At 37.8% G+C, this 18,630-nt stretch overlaps 1 protein-coding gene across 1 annotated transcript in view; it reads left to right on the plus strand.

Annotated features, from left to right (window-relative positions):
• LOC124278065 (interaptin-like) overlaps positions 1–18,630 on the plus strand; it is a 280,656-nt gene that overhangs the window by 245,441 nt on the left and 16,585 nt on the right. The window contains exons 12-20 of the mRNA XM_046713822.1: positions 12,506–12,554; positions 12,689–12,723; positions 13,905–13,944; positions 14,382–14,425; positions 15,003–15,056; positions 15,292–15,330; positions 15,435–15,486; positions 16,115–16,149; positions 18,118–18,165. Of these exons, the coding sequence (XP_046569778.1) occupies positions 12,506–12,554; positions 12,689–12,723; positions 13,905–13,944; positions 14,382–14,425; positions 15,003–15,056; positions 15,292–15,330; positions 15,435–15,486; positions 16,115–16,149; positions 18,118–18,153 (384 nt within the window). The 3' untranslated portion in view covers positions 18,154–18,165. The remainder of the gene's footprint in view (positions 1–12,505; positions 12,555–12,688; positions 12,724–13,904; positions 13,945–14,381; positions 14,426–15,002; positions 15,057–15,291; positions 15,331–15,434; positions 15,487–16,114; positions 16,150–18,117; positions 18,166–18,630) is intronic.

Raw genomic sequence — 18,630 nt, forward strand, 5'->3', positions numbered from 1 at the left:
ACGTCGCACTCATTGCAATAAAGAAATTGACTCTCCATAGAACTTGGTTTTCCTTCATCTTTTCAACTTCTAAAATGCCTCCCAAAGAAAAAAGTTAAATATTTTGGAGGACTTCGCATTTTGAAACATTCACAAGATTTTTTCAGATCACCATAACTTTGAGAATGTGACCATCCATGCAAATGCCCGAGACCACGGTAAATCTTTTCTTATCGTGTCCAATAGTGAGCCTATCTCAGTAGTGAGATCACTCTAAAACAATTTCAAATGTAAGCCCATGGGTTTAAATTCGAAAATCAAAACTCGTTATTAAGCCCATGTGCTTAATAAAATAAAGACGGGCTGAAATGCGGGGATTCCCGGTACATGGTATTTGATCCTTTTGTGTTAGTTTATGGTCGCACTAACATGAACATGTGCATCTGTCATGATGTATATCGTCGTTAACACAACATGCTCAGATATGATACCGCTTTATATCACTTTGATGGAACACATCAGCAGTGGAATGGCTAGATACTTAATCTGGGCGAGTCTGAAATTATATCTTCCGTATTATTCTGGACATGTTTGTTAATCACTGAATGTTTGTTAATCAGCTGAGCACTGATCTATAGATCTTTCTTTGTACATGTTACAGTTCAGTTATTCTGAGAAGGTGAACGGCACATTTCAACATTTCATTAAATCCACATGCGTGGAGAAATGCGCTTTACAAATGACTATTTATTTGTTTGTTTGTTTACTATATGATTATGTGATGTTACGTTTCACATGAAATTGTGTGTGTTTTTGCAGAAAGGGATTCACAGGTGAGTAGACTTGTTGCTAGCTCCTTTAGTATAGTATTTTACATTAATGCTCTTCAACTAGTGTTAAACAAATATGTGATAATCTAGTTATTACTTTGTTCTTTTCAGGCTGGATTTAATACAGTTTTAAAATATACCTCAAACAAAAAGTACTGGACACCCTAAAATTTGATGGTCATCTGTAAACATAAACGTGGTGAGGTCATTTATACTCTCGCAGTTTTTGACATATGACCATCAAATTTTAGGGTGTTCCCATACTTTTTGTTTGTAGTATATTTCTTATTCATGTATGATTTGTCTCGTCACGATTTAGCTGAAATATTACCAAGGTGAGACGAGATTTGAACCCACTCTGTGATAGATGAGCACTGACTACATGTACTACTATTTAGCCATCCAACATTTAACCAGTACCAACATGTTGTCTTCCGAATACTTCATTCTGCATGAAAATGTTATTTTAGGATACCAATTTTGTATTTCAAATTTGTCCTGGATATTACAGATAAAGAAATTGGAAAATGACATCAAACAGAAGCAAGATAAGGGTAAGAGATGTTTTTTTCTGTTTTTTTTCTTTTTGTATTTCTTTAGCCTTTCGTCATTTGGTTTTTTGTATATGTGACCATCACAAGGGATGAATATTTCAAAACAACACCGGATGTTTGTTTTAGTATTAATTACCATTCAATTATTAGTGTTTTAAAAGAAATAGAGTTGTTGGATGAATGTTGATTAATGTTATGTATATAGATAAATGTTTCATGATTGTTAGTATCCTCTAAGGGGGGTGAAAATACGGTAAAATTATTGTCCCCCTGAGAGGGTACGTAAGTCCCCAAAACAATTCAAGTAAATTTAAACATACTATTATTTTTAACGGTGGTATATATGTTCTTTTAAGTTAGGACCCAGATTGTCCGAAATTGCTAACATCTGAAGGGATGGTGTAAATCTACATGGTCCCTAGTATGGTGATCTAGCTTCGGTTGTTGGCAATCTATAGCCTGTGTTTATATTGTATTGTCATGTACAGTTATAATGTTTGTGATATAATTACTATCTTTGACTTTCTATCTGTGCTAATCTAGTTGTTTTACTGTCCTTTGTTTTATAATTTACTTTTAATCATTCTTAGTCTATAACTTGATTTAGTCACGCTATTGCTGAAATATTGCCAAAGTGACTTTAAAGTTTAGCTCACTCACTCACTCATTATATATATGTGAGGTGAGGTGAAATTGGGTTTAACGTCGTGTTTGAGAATATTTCGCTCATATGACGACGTGCATGCGTGTGTATGTGTATGTGCGGCTGCTTGTAGTAGCCCAGACTTAAGCTGGTTTTCCATAGTGCTAGCCCACTGAGATACCATACCGCAGTGAAGCATGAATACCCCACTTAGACACAGTATACTGACTCCGAGCTGACCAGTCCTTGTTGAACCCATAAATGCCGAGGGACAGGCACGGACCAACAAGTACCATATTTTAACGTCGTTTAGTTTGACGCGGTCGGGGATCGAACCCGCGACCCTCCGCTCTCCGGGCGGACGCTCTAACCATTACACCACGGAGGCGGTTATATATATGTTCATACCCTGAGTGTGAAACATCCTCTTCCAGCAACATTCACGTTTAGATGTAGATATGTCAATAAAAACAGGAAGAAAAGAGAAAAAGACAAACGACCCGCAGTGTACATGTGGGCGATGAGAGGGCTAAGTCTGAAGTTCTCTCTATAACTGGGATACCGCTTTCTTAAAATAACGTAATGTCTTATTTTGTACATTACGCGGTTCTAGACCATAATGTTGGCCATTAACGTGTTCTGCTCTGAAAACACGATAATTATTTCTCCGGGGAATATGGCACAAAGTCCCAGCTATGTCGTACGTCTAAACTAATTAGATAAACAATTAGAGAAAACATCTCCGAACATAAGTTTGTGGAACAAATTACTTTCTCAATAGTGTCATGCATATTTTTTAAAATTGCTAAAATAAGTCAGTTTGTATTTGAAATGGTTTTTGTAGATAAATAGTTTGAGGATTTCGTTATAATTGCAGCTATATTGAAGGACACGGAAAACATCCAAGATCAGGTAAGGTAGCACTTCTCCGTGTAATAAGTGACACTGACACTGGCACTGTGCATTCAGTGGATGTAATTAACATTGCAAGTGTTAAAACTGCGTCATCATATACTGCACTCTGCTGCAACAGAAACCCTCAGAACATTGATGATTCAGTGAAATTCTTATAAATACGTTCCTTTATATATTGATTGCCTTATTCCTAAAACATGTTTTTATCAACAGGTTTAACTTGAATAACATATTTAAAGACCATGGCTTTGTGGTTTTGCTTTGTGGTCTTCCCAAGCGGTATCACTTAAAGAGAGGCTCACATGTTTGTCAAATTTATCTCGGCCTCCACTTCAGGACCTCAAATTGTTGAAATTGTGGTAAATTGATGTTTCCACAAGTTTCCCATGGTCAATCTTTGAAATACATTACCACGCCATCCTTCTTTGTTTTACGTTGTGACATCTGCCAACACCGCCGACAGACATCGAAAAGTATGTGTTGGTTATTAAGAAAGGCCAGGAGAAGAAACTACCCAGGAAACTGTGTCCCCATACTCTGGTGCGGGGGCCAGATGATGCAAAGACGCCAGTCGACATTCAGCTCATTCGTGGGACATGGGCGTCTTCCATGTCCTGTCCTGTTGGAGATCTTATGAAAAGATCTGTTGTATAGATTAGCGGTTATTGCAAAGAAGACAAAATACCCTGACATGCAGTCCCGGCCAGCACCAGCGGCAACATCATTAGAGGAATACCATGGCATGCAATTTATGGTCCGTGACTGAGGAACTTAGACTCTGCAGCACGGATTTCACAATCTTATACAGAGGCTCAGTGATTTACATAAGTCATGATCCACAACTTTATTACTATGCAGGCGAACCTAGATTATGAACGAGTGATGGATCATATGGGTTGCACGTACGACAGGGACCACACAGACCGCAGAGTGTCTACTGACCCAATTGTGGAGCATCACATTTCAGCCAGCTGAACGGACTGCAGAAGAAGCGTAAACAGTTCGGATATCAGGGAATGACAAGTCATCATAACGCTCAGTCAACTTATAGTTACAGCTTGAGCAGCCCCCGCGACGCTCAGATAGCATGGATTGTAAGGACTGTACGGTTAAGAGATGTCACTAGCCCTTCATCATACACAAGACGCCTTTGAGGACCTGGCTTTATCTATGGACCCATCGGAACACAACTTTATATGTCTTCGCTGATAAGTTATTTCCAGATTTCAGCCTCCGATGCCAGACAAAAGAATTTGCAGCAGAGAAGAATCCCCTTTTGCAAGATCAGACAGAAACAAAGTCCAGAAGCTCCCCTTTTTTCAAGATCAGACAGAAACAAATCCATGATATTATAAGGGTAATGCTATTTTTGAGGACATTATCATTTGCAGGAGATCGAGGTCTTCCATTAACTGCCCGACGAAGGAAGCCAGTTGAAAAAGATCGAGGGCTTCTGCAAATGATAATGCCCTCAAAAATAGCATTACCGTTATTATTGCTAAAATACATGGAATTTGTGTTGAAAAAAAGGAAACAATGAAGGAATTTGACTGTAAGTTTACTCAAAACCAACTTCTGACGGGGTTCACTGCCCGAATGCAATTACGTCATCGAACAATTCAAGTGACGTCACAACAAAAAGTGACGATATTCGACCTTGGCCTTTGACAAGACCATAGCCTGCAACATGCCAAACCATGTCAGTGTTCGGTTTTGGTCCAACAACAACGTTAATGGTGCAATTGTTAAGGTTAGCACCAGCAAGAAAGCCAATATTACCGTTATTTAAAGCGGGAATCCGGATTGCTTTGACTTGTTTGACCCAGAATATCTGCCAGTCCAAAGCCAATGTCGAATGAACCGACGAATCCAGTATGACGTCACTTGACAACAGAACTGATAGTGGCCAGTCGTTAAGGTTGAGCGGTCCAATATCATTTGCAGCGGCCCGCAAATTTCTGATAATAGGAGGGCCGTTTCATGATAATTCCATGTATTTTGGCAATAATGAATGATATTGAGAGATTGAATGAATGAATTCATAACCTCACTCAAGTATCCAGATCATCTTGCTCGCTCAACATTGCAGGGCAGAAACTCAGGCAGACAACAAAGCCTTAAAATCACATTCCACAGATGAAGGTTTTCAGGGATTTGCGGTAAAGACTCCAGAGCACTAAAAAAGGGAGAAACTTCGATGAGCCAGTGATATCCAAGGCCTAAACTATTGATCCATATAAGCAGGTAGAAAGCAGCTCCCTCCTACTACTGAGGTCGATGCACCCATAGACCCATTATGTAACATTTGAGATTGCCAGGGGTACGTGACAGATGCTTCATGGATATCTAGATAGTATGGCGAGAGCAATGTTTGACTCTCAACTCAGTTCACCTTATTAAGACACCTATACCAACGACGTTCGTGTGTTGCCCTTAGATGCAGATTATCCTGTATTCACATCCACCAGATGATCAGATATTCAACAGCAAGTGCAATAAACATTGGGGGTTAAGAGATGGATTAGGACAGCAAGTTTCACAGAGCTGTGACTTCTGGTTTCCTCCAGTAAAATAAGCTCCCATCGGCAGGGGCCCCACCAGGAATAGGGACCCACAGGGAACCCCCAAAACGAAAGAGCAAGTCAACGACGACATCCAGAGGACATAAATATCTACTGTCAACGGGGAATAATCCAGCTCAGAGTCATGCCGTATGGGGCATCAGCGGCGCCTTGGCTATTCACGTTTATAACATCTCTGGCAGAAGCATATCTGCATCTACAACGCTTAAGAAGAAATGCTGATATGGACGATGTTCTGTCTCTAATGCCAACATAGATGACTCTTTAGATGACTCCCCATATCTGCGAGATTTCTTCGGGAATTTAGGATTTATTGTAAATGTGGACAAATAAGGGCTTCAGCCCAAGAAAATACAGTAATACACATATTCTACACTTATCAAGATCTCGTTTATTTCCCACTGATCCGCAGGAGGTTTTGACAAGGTAAGATGTAAACTAGGTCCGGCAAACAAGTGTGGGATTCATTAATAAGAATTTTGAGGTATTATCATTAATGGTAATAAGTAACCTTTAACGGTTTAGGTAGAAGTCCGCACATCCTTCGCCCGATCCATACTAAGGTACCCTGTGAGCTTCCGCGCTCACGTCAGGGCGATAACTCCTACGGATAGCTCTTGGGAAGACCACAAGGAAGACAACACAAGACAGTATTATATTTTTAGAATTTTAATCATGTTATACCTGTGGATATATCAGAAACAAGTTTAAGGAAATAAGGCAATTGGGTGTTAGAGATAGTTTTCTGAGAATGATTTTCATTGTTGATTATGCTTCATAAAAAATGGCAATGGTGGTAATATTCGCCTCTCAGGAACAGTAAACCAGTTTGTAACTGAGCATAGACGGTGTTCATAGACGGTGATCATCACACACTATGCTTTCTTCTGGTGACTTGAGATCAGATGTGAGATCAGAGGCAATAGCTGGCCCCGCTTTTATAACAGAATGCCAGAATTTTCTATATCATACTACACTGTTTTCTCGTATGGTCCAGACTCGATTATTTACAGACCGCCGCCATATAGCTGGGATATTGCTGAGTGCGTCGTAATCCTAAACTCACCTCACCTCCACTGTTTTCTACGGTTAAAATGTATAACAGGTGAACTGCCTCATAAAACATAACATAGTCTTCTATACCTTTGATATCTACTGGCTATACATATACACATATTTCGTAAATTAACACATGATATAGCCTTATACACCCTGGCTCTCTACTGACTAACTTATATGTCATGTAGTTAACACATGATATAGCCTTATACACCCTGGCTTCCTACTGACTAACCTTCATGTCCTATAGATAACACATGATATAGCCATATATACCCTGGCTTCCTGCTGACTAACTTACATGTCCTGTAGTTAACACATGATATAGCCTTATATATATTCTGGCTTTCTGCTGACTAACTTACATGTCCTATAGATAACACATGATATAGCCTTATATACCCTGGCTTTCTACTGACTAACTTACATGTCCTATAGATAACACATGATATAGCCTTATATACCCTGGCTTTCTACTGACTAACTTATATGTCCTGTATTTAACACATGATATAGCCTTATACAACCTGGCTTTCTATTGGCTTACTTATATGTCCTGTAGTTAACACATGATATAGCCTTATACACCCTGGCTCTCTACTGGCTAACTTATATGTCTTATAGTTAAACACGATATAGCCTTATATACCCTGACTCTCTACTGACTAACTTATATGTCCTGTAGTTAACACATGATATAGCCTTATATACCCTGGCTTTCTACTGACTAACTTATATGTCCTGTATTTAGCACATGATATAGCCTTATACACCCTGGCTTTCTACTGACTAACTTATATGTCCTGTATTTAGCACATGATATAGCCTTATACACCCTGGCTTTCTACTGGCTTACTTATATGTCCTATAGATAACACATGATATAGCCTTATATACCCTGGCTTTCTACTGACTAACTTACATGTCCTGTAGTTAACATATGATATAGCCTTATATACCCTGGCTTTCTACTGACTAACTTACATGTCCTGTAGTTAACACATGATATAGCCGTATATACCCTGGCTTTCTACTGACTAACTTACATGTCCTGTAGTTAACACATGATATAGCCTTATATACCCTGGCTCTCTACTGGCTAACTTATATGTCTTATAGTTGAACACGATATAGCCTTATATACCCTGACTCTCTACTGACTAACCTTCATGTCCTATAGATAACACATGATATAGCCTTATATACCCTGGCTTTCTGCTGACTAACTTACATGTCCTGTAGTTAACACATGATATAGCCTTATATACCCTGGCTTTCTACTTACTAACTTACATGTCCTATAGATAACACATGATATAGCCTTATATACCCTGGCTTTCTGCTGACTAACTTACATGTCCTGTAGTTAACACATGATATAGCCTTATATATATTCTGGCTTTCTGCTGACTAACTCTACATGTCTTATAGATAACACATGATATAGCCTTATATACCCTGGCTTTCTACTGACTAACTTACATGTCCTATAGATAAATACATGATATAGCCTTATATACCCTGGCTTTCTACTGACTAACTTATATGTCCTGTATTTAACACATGATATAGCCTTATACAACCTGGCTTTCTACTGGCTTACTTATATGTCCTGTAGTTAACACATGATATAGCCTTAGACACCCTGGCTCTCTACTGGCTAACTTATATGTCTTATAGTTAAACGCGATATAGCCTTATATACCCTGACTCTCTACTGACTAACTTATATGTCCTGTAGTTAACACATGATATAGCCTTATATACCCTGGCTTTCTACTGACTAACTTATATGTCCTGTATTTAGCACATGATATAGCCTTATACACCCTGGCTTTCTACTGGCTTACTTATATGTCCTATAGATAACACATGATATAGCCTTATATACCCTGGCTTTCTACTGACTAACTTACATGTCCTGTAGTTAACACATGATATAGCCTTATATACCCTGGCTTTCTACTGACTAACTTACATGTCCTGTAGTTAACACATGATATAGCCTTATATACTCCTGGCTTTCTACGGACTAACTTATATGTCCTGTAGTTAACACATGATATAGCCTTATATACCCTGGCTTTCTACTGGCTTACTTATATGTCCTGTACTTAACACATGATATAGCCTTATACACCCTGGTTCTCTACTGGCTAACTTATATGTCTTATAGTTGAACACGATATAGCCTTATATACCCTGACTCTCTACTGACTTACTTATATGTCCTGTAGTTAACACATGATATAGCCTTTATATACCCTGACTCTCTACTGACTAACGTATATGTCCTGTAGTTAACACATGATATAGCCTTATATATATTCTGGCTTTCTGCTGACTAACTTACATGTCCTATAGATAACACATGATATAGCCTTATATACCCTGGCTTTCTACTGACTAACTTACATGTCCTATAGATAACACATGATATAGCCTTATATACCCTGGCTTTCTACTGACTAACTTATATGTCCTGTAGTTAACACATGATATAGCCTTATATACCCTGGCTTTCTACTGACTAACTTATATGTCCTGTATTTAGTACATGATATAGCCTTATACACCCTGGCTTTCTACTGGCTTACTTATATGTCCTATAGATAACACATGATATAGCCTTATATACCCTGGCTTTCTACTGACTAACTTACATGTCCTGTAGTTAACACATGATATAGCCTTATATACCCTGGCTTTCTACTGACTAACTTACATGTCCTGTAGTTAACACATGATATAGCCTTTATATACCCTGGCTTTCTACTGGCTTACTTATATGTCCTGTAGTTAACACATGATATAGCCTTATACACCCTGGCTCTCTACTGGCTAACTTATATGTCTTATAGTTGAACACGATATAGCCTTATATACCCTGACTCTCTACTGACTAACTTATATGTCCTGTTGTTAACACATGATATAGCCTTATATACCCTGACTCTCTACTGACTAACTTATATGTCCTGTAGTTAACACATGATATAGCCTTATATACCCTGGCTTTCTGCTGACTAACTTACATGTCCTGTAGTTAACACATGATATAGCCTTATATACCCTGGCTTTCTACTGACTAACTTACATGTCCTGTAGTTAACACATGATATAGCCTTATACAACCTGGCTTACTACTGGCTTGCTTTTATATGTCATATAGATAACACATGATATAGCCTTATATTCCCTGGCTTTCTACTGACTAACTTACATGTCCTGTAGTTAACACATGATGTAGCCTTACATACCCTCGCTTTCTACTGACTAACTTACATGTCCTGTAGTTAACACATGATATAGCCTTATATACCCTGGCTTTCTACTGACTAACTTACATGTCCTGTAGTTAACACATGATATAGCCTTATATACCCTGACTTTCTACTGACTAACTTATATGTCCTGTAGTTAACACATGATATAGCCTTATATACCCTGACTCTCTACTGACTAACTTATATGTCCTGTAGTTAACACATGATATAGCCTTATACACCCTGGCTTTCTGCTGACTAACTTACATTTCCTATAGTTAACACATGATATAGCCTTATACACCCTGGCTTCCTACTGGCTAACCTATATGTCCTGTAGTTAACACATGATATAGCCTTATATATACCCTGGCTTTCTACTGGCTAACTTACATGTCCTATAGTTAACACATGATATAGCCTTATATACCCTGGCTCTCTACTGACTAACTTATATGTCTTATAGTTAACACATGATATAGCCTTATACACCCTGGCATTCTACTGACTAACCTATATGTCCTATAGTTAACACATGATATAGCCTTATACACCCTGGCATTCTACTGACTAACTTATATGTCCTATAGTTAACACATGATATAGCCTTATATACCCTGGCTCTCTACTGAGTAACTTATATGTCCTATAGTTAACACATGATATAGCCTTATACACCCTGGCTTTCTACTGACTAACTTACATGTCCTGTAGTTAACACATGATATAGCCTTATATACCCTGGCTTTCTACTGACTAACTTATATGTCCTGTAGTTAACACATGATATAGCCTTATATACCCTGGCTTTCTACTGACTAACTTATATGTCCTGTAGTTAACACATGATATAGCCTTATATACCCTGGCTTTCTACTGGCTAACTTATATGTCCTGCAGTTAACACATGATATAGCCTTATATACCCTGGACTTTCTACTGACTAACTTATATGTCTTGTAGTTAACACATGATATAGCCTTATATACCCTGACTTTCTACTGACTAATTCTTACATTCCTACAGTTAACACATGATGTAGCCTTATATACCCTGGCTTTCTACTGGCTAACTTATATGTCCCCTTGTTAACACATGATATAGCCTTATATACCCCTGACTCTACTACTGGCTAACTTATATGTCCTATAGTTAACACATGATATAGCCTTATACACCCTGGCTTTCTACTGGCTAACTTAAATGTCCTATAGTTAACGAATGATATAGCCTTATATACCCTGGCTTTCTACTGACTAACTTATATGTCCTGTAGTTAACATATGATATAGCTGTCCTTTTATACACCTAGCTTCTGTTGGCTAACTTATATGTCCTGTAGTTACACATGATAAAACCTTATATACCATGGCTCTCGACTAATTTATAAGTTATGTAGTTGATATATAGTATAGTCTTATAGACCTTGGCTTTCTACTTGCTTACCGTTTCTGTTTCCAGATTGATCAACTGCATAAGAAAGTCAATATGCACAGATCTGAAATAGCAAGTGAGTAACACACTTACCTGTTATGCAATTATTTACGTTTATATGCAAGAATAATTGCAGACAGACCAACGCAAAATCATTCTGTTGAACATACGTCTTCCATCACACATCTACCTTATAACCATTTGGAACACTTACTCAGACACGGCTGTTTATAAACTGATGCATTTTGCACCTCTTACTTTGTGCAGGGTTGGAGAACGACGGGGGTGTTACCAGACCTAATGGCCCAGGTACGTTCTGACTTGTAGACGGTAGTATTTATGAACGTAAAGGAAAAGCATTTGATAATATGTCTCCCAATTAGTTATCAAATAATATATTTAATGTTCGTCACCTAAACAGTGAACTACCAACATCGATTGTAATAACTCTATTATGAAAAATAATTGTAAATAAATTACCATAAATATTTTCAGAGAGACGAAGTCAAAGAGCAGCTAGAGAAAGCATGCAAGGAATGCCCAAGGTACAACTGATCAATACATTTCACCTTAAATTTTACAATCTTCTTTTCTTAACTACTTATGGGCCAAGTCGTGTGTGTCTTGTTAAAATGGTAGTTCAGCTGGGGTCAAAGTATTACCTTAGCACACAACACAAACTGTCGTTATATTTTTTCTTGTGTCTTAAACTACATGGACAGGATAGAATACGCTTTATACCTGTTTAGCTTTGTTCATGTTAGTCTTAGAACATGGCCGACTTACTGGGTAGCTTGTGGTTGTAGAGTCCCTGTAGATTTACCTTTTAGTGTTGAAATCACCAGATTGTTCTTTCACACATTGTCACTCCATGGCCAGGTAACTCTCTTATATCAGCTATAGGCGATGTATGATTTGGAAACATCACACCATATATCATTCCAGCCTCATTTATAATATTAATATATATTTCCAGGTAAAATGGAGGAAATCGCAGTCCTGAATAAAAGGTATCTTGTGGACTCATCTTCATAATTCTGAAACTTCTAAACTAAACGATACATCTTAGATAAGCGATACATCAAAACCAAAGTGATACCTGTAACTGAAATACAATCATGCCTTATTTCTTATGAAATGACAGCTGGTCATTGCTGGCAGTATACCTTGGTGAATGACGACTGCTTCACGTTCTTGAGATGAGTTTTGTTTACATGAAGTGTCTCCTATTGTCATGTTTCAGATGCAGAAACTGGCAGACAAACTAGAAGCGTGTGGCAGAGACGTCGCACGTGAGCGCATATTTATTACTTGGCTGTACATGTATAATACAATATACAATGTAAAACCTATTCATTTGTGGATTTCAATACCATATTTTCTATCATATACACAAGCGCAAGTGTAATAATTCTTATTTTTACAGGTAAACGTGCGAAAGTAGAAGATCTATGCAGGGAGGTAAGTTTTCTTAATAATGCTACAATTTAAACAAAAATGAATACCAAACTAGTCAAACTGCAGGGTCGTATTTTAAGTCAAAACCATGACTCAGTAGTGACAGTGTTACAAACGCGGACATTGCATTCTCTGGGGAAATACCTGTGACAATTTCTTCGCACACCTTTACCTTAGCTACTTTAATCCCACAAGACGTACATCATAATAGACATCTACCTATCTGCATCAGTTACATATGTAAAAACTCATCTCACATTCTTGCAATACACCTGTCACGCTCTTGTCATACACCTGCCAAACACTTGAATACACCTGCCAGAGTCTTGTCATAAACCTCCCATATTCTTTCCTTACATCAGTCACATTCATGTACACAGTTCACGTTTTTGCAACACTGTCGCACTCTTTGAAAACACCTGTTACGCTTTTAAAATACCCTTCTTATATTCTTGTCGTACACTCATCGTATTCCTGTCATACAAGCGTCATATTCTTGTCATTCGTATTGCACCCGCCTATACTGTTAAATCCGTCTCACACAGCTGTCAAATTCTTGCAATACACCCATCATATGCTTGTTACACACCCGTCGCATTCTTACAATACACCTGTCACACAATCGTAATCTTTCGCTCTCTGTTACTACACATGCCGCGCTCTTTTCGGACATTTGTCGCATTATTTTCCAAAGCGCATCACGTTCTTGCACTAACCAATACACATTCATGTCATACACCCGTCATACACCCGTGCTCTTGTCACACTCCCATCTTATATTCATCGCCAAACACTCGTGGTGCTCTTGTCATACACTCTTCACATTCTTGTCATATAACTCTCAAACTTTTCTCCTGCGGTCATCACATCCATGCCTGGTCATATGCCTGTCATACTCTTGTCATACCACCGACAGACTGACGTCAAAGATCGATCTTGCACTCGTCCTAGACTGTAATGCTTGTGTCATATTCCCGTCACCCTCCTGTCACAGTCTTGTTACTGTTTCATATACGTTTGCTAATGGGTCCAGGGTCTACCACGTTAAAGGACTGGCATATGACACAGTGAATATTATCCGATGAAGACTGACTCATCACACTTCATGTCGATGTTATGTAACGTCGACGTCTTCACTATAGACATTATGTTAACTGGATTTGTTTTGTTTTTCTTATCTGCAGATTGGGAAGTTGGAAGAAGACTTCAAGAAAATAAAATCAGGTTAGTTGATGAAAGGGAACTGATGTTTTAGCAAGGACAAAAAGAGCATTTGATATTGGAACTACTTTTACACCATTGTTCTGATCAGTATCCCATGTATTGACCACACATATATGGAGTCATTGACAAGTTCGTAATACGAACTATACATATATGTACAGTCTGTAATACGTATTATGGAAATAATGTGGGTTACATCAGACACGCCTACGCTGGATTTTAATTACACAGCACCCGTGCTGATGAGATTCACCAGTGTGGCAACCATAGGGAAACCGTAGCACTAACGGTGTTTGTCTCGTGTTATATCCTGGCACGCCATATTGTTAAGGAAATACTGTTTCAAGCATGCTTTTATATCCATGGCTACTTGTGAAGAGTTATAGAGTTGAAATCATGAAATAATAAATACTCTTATGAATTTGGATTAACTTCAGATCAAAAGACACAAAGGACAGTTGTTCAAGAAATGACGACTGAAGTAAGTACCATCTATGATTTCAGACTCGTGCTACTATATAACTCAGACTTGACACTTACAGAACACACGTTTGATTATCAACTGAAAACTGTGTTGCAATGGCAAGTTGAACAAAAAAGTACTAGAATTTGTATTTTACTAAGAAAGTGTAATCCCAAAATATAACATATGTTACATTTGACCACTTTCTAAATGGCATTGTGTAATCATAATGGCAAGTTTGTTTAAAATCAGTTTGTTTTAAATGTAAGGGAAAGCGAAATGTTTACCTTGTGCTTTGGACAGAAGCATACAGCCCGACATTAATCCACCCTCCATGTATCTTCTACTTGTTAATATCGTATGATTGGTTACAAATCCCCATCAAAATATACTGATAACTTCAAAATATGCCACTCATGTGATACTAACTTATGTACATATTCTGAGTACCATGCGTAACACTGTATTTCATTCAGATAGTAAAGGTAGCATAAATATATGTACATGTATATACTGTTTATACACCTGTCTTAAAAACATCGAGAATGGTACACCGGTCATTACAGTTAAGTGTGGATGACATTTCTTGTTACAGATGAAGACTATTAAAGCTGCACAAGCGAAACAAACGAAAGAAACTCAAAACCTGCAAAGGTATGTACGATGCAGTAAACAAACTTATGTGAGTTACATGAGACGAATCTGACCTGTGCTCTTCTATGATTTGCACTTATGTGTTTACTTACAAAATGACATTTTGAGTCATCCTACGAGGCTGACTAACTCGACCATGTGTACATGTGAAGAGTTATATCATGTCCAGAATAATAGATTTTTGTGTTGTAATCAGGAAAGATAAATAATCTACTGACTTTTCATTATCTCCAGATGAAATGAGGGAGCAACGTAAACTGAACCAACAAGTAAGTACATGTATTGCTATTTTTCCAGACGTCTCATGTCAGTGTTATTCTCCGATTTTTGATAACAATAAAGCATATTGTTTATGTAATGCCCTTTGTTATAGATGGAGAAACAGCATGATGAAAAGTTGAGGAAAGTAAAAGACCAGCTGAAAGGTTTGCTCCTTATATAAAGTGAAACCAGAACATCAGAAAAAATAATACTTATATATTTCAACTCTATGGCAAATCTCCTTTATATACTGAGAGCATCAGCTAGATTTTTCACACTCTGAAACTCTGAGGTACAATGAATTATTTATTCAGCAATCTTCTGTAGCTCCACGATGCCTGGAGTCGGACCATGGTGTCTTGTACAGGTCATATACAGTTCACCAACAATGCAATCATCGATTCTCATTCATGCATGTATGTTTGCATCGGTTTAAAATTTGGCTCACATCCCTATCAAAATATGCCGCTAACTTAAATATGCTATTCATTTCATACAACTTTATGCACCACCATTCATTAAAGCAAATTGCGTCTCAATCATTAATTACAATTTTGATTGTCATCCAAGCGCGCTTCTGCCTCAGTTGTGTTCTGGTTGTTGTTGTTTTTCTGACACAGATATGATTATTAACAGGCCACTGTCAGAGAGCAGGAAAACTTCCGAATGTATGAAAATTATAAACAGTTTATACGTACATAATACTTACACGAAGATATATTAAGCTATTCATCAAGAGCTCATTTACTTTGACATATAGTTACTTGTTGTAAAACAGTTTTCTGTTTCCAGAAGAAAAGATGGCAAGGGAAGCAGCAGAGAGAAAGGTAAATACTCTGAAATATCAGGTACATATTTGGGAGATAAACGTACTGTGTTTTGAAATTAGATGAATGTTAGACCGAATTGATAGTCTCTAAATTTCATTTGAAGCCGAACGCGTAACGTGAGGTTTCAAATGATTAATTTAGAGACTATCATTTCGGCCTAACATTCATCTAATTTCAAAACACAGTATGTTTATCTCCATTCTACCATAACCGATTTAACATCGAACTTCCTCGTCCTGCGGAAGACACGGCGTAATCCGGCATGGGACGAGAAGGCGAATTGAACTCGTCTGTGAAGGGAGTGGTAGGTTCGTATTTTGTTAACATTGCAACATAAAAACTTTTCTGTCCAAAGAAAACAAACTACTGTTTATTCAATACAATAATCCCAATAATGTAACACCTAAGAGCTTGGTTTTATAATCATAACTCCACACGACCGAAACCAGCCTATAGTTTTGTGTGCCGTGTTACTGTACCCCTGGCCACACTATAATGGAATCGTCTGACCTACTTATTTTCTTGGAAGTAGACAGTTACGCAACAGTTTGAAATGGCGGACGAGCCAGTGTTTACATTTTGCGAAAGGTTGAAATTCGAAGTGACAGTCGAAAATACTTGACTGACAGTCGAACCTGAACCCTGCAGAATCGAAGAATATATCCTTTTCTGATCGACCTAAGACCTGTAACTCATCAAAGACTGTTGATTTTATGACCGGCGAGTGTCGATCATGATGCGACAAAAGAGTGTCAGTGACAATACTGCTTTTGTACATGCGACTAACTTGGGATTCCTTGGAACATTGTTCTCATCATTTTGGACTGGATTGTGGCCAAGCTTTTCAAAATGTACGAACATGGCAGTGACAGCCTTGCGGGGAAAGAGGCAGAGCGCGGAATACTCGTGGTTCAATTTTGACATTTTGAACGATGCAACGGGACATGATGGAGTATGAGTGGCCTAAATTTTTGTGTTTTGCCTGACCGTTATCTTGCAAATATCTCATTCTAAACGGAAACAAATATACCATTTACCAGGTAGGTAAATGTTTACGAACGTTTTGCCGCATAAATAGGGATAGATAGGGATGTATTTTTAATTTTTACAAGGTTTTGTGATTTATATGTTAGATATTGTTTGTTTTGTTTGGGGCTGTGTATTGTAATTGAGTTTGGATATTTTTTATAATAGAAGGTAATAATTATGATAGTGAGGTTCCCTAATAATTGAGGAGGAGAAATCGTATAATTGTATTTTTGAGTTTTAATAAATGCATGTTTCATCAGCATGTCCATCACGTCGATCTGTTGTGTTGATATTAGTCATGTTGGTGGCCAAGCTGAAGTAGTGCGGCAGTGTTGTATATGTGCGCAGTGAAGCGCCGTGAAATCAGACGCATTTTCAATCCAAATTGATACCGTCTGATTTTATTGATTGACCAATCAAATTCGAGCATTTCACGTATCCATGGTAGAAAACTTCATACTCTGAGACCCTCGGGTAAATATCCCTTTACACTCTGAAGTTGTAAAGTATATACTGAAATTGTGCAGTACATTCCCTTTCTATACTGAACTAGTCAAAAGCAATATTCCTTTGTGCACGGAAGGTATCAATCAAATATATACATGGCCTTGTAGATGTGCTCATACACATCCGACTCAAGGACTGTTTGATGAGGGATACAACATTCAAGGCCTTAGGGTACCTGTCAGTAAGTTTTGGGTAGACATATGAAGCTATCCCTGCTCTGCTGACGCCTGGATTTTACTGTGTACTTGTCTATGAATATATGTCTCACCTCAATAACAACAGAAAATAACTTACGCCATAATACCGACTGCACATATTACGTGTAAATTGTGTTTGGGGAGGCAGGTAATGACACGCAATAAAGTTTGAGCAATGGTATGATATTCTGATATAGCACCACTAAGATGACTTCAACATTTGTTGTTTCAGATAAAGAAACAAAAAAGCGTGATGCGGGCCATATGAAAACCAGCCAAGGTTTGATAGAACAAAAACAAACTGGTCGACGTTATATAACCTACCGCAAACACGAAATACTGTCCGGAGTTAACTATACTTATGAAAGTGTTGTCTCTTTGAAAATTGTATTTTTAGGAAGTCAGATATACCACATCTGTGAGTAGTTCAAGCTAAATTACCATTTTCAACAACAACGGCTAGAGAAACACTATCAAAAGTTATGAAGATAAATGCCGTTTATGGATATTTCTTATGTCTAGGCTGATAACCAAGCATCTTTCTTAGCTAGTCCCTATGCTACGAAGGGACTACATTGAAGTTATCAAATTCAGAATGGCTCCAGGCAAAATGTGATCAATTGCATGAATAAATTGAGGGCATACCTTTCCCTTCAGATCTAAGTAAAACTAATGGAACCATTACGAGTCAAGAACTAATATTTCATAAATAGTAGTAACACGATAACTTTTACTGTGGCTTTAG

This window comes from Haliotis rubra, unplaced genomic scaffold, assembly GCF_003918875.1.
Source record: "Haliotis rubra isolate DU_JTF1 unplaced genomic scaffold, ASM391887v1 Scf230, whole genome shotgun sequence".
NCBI lineage: Eukaryota > Metazoa > Mollusca > Gastropoda > Lepetellida > Haliotidae > Haliotis > Haliotis rubra.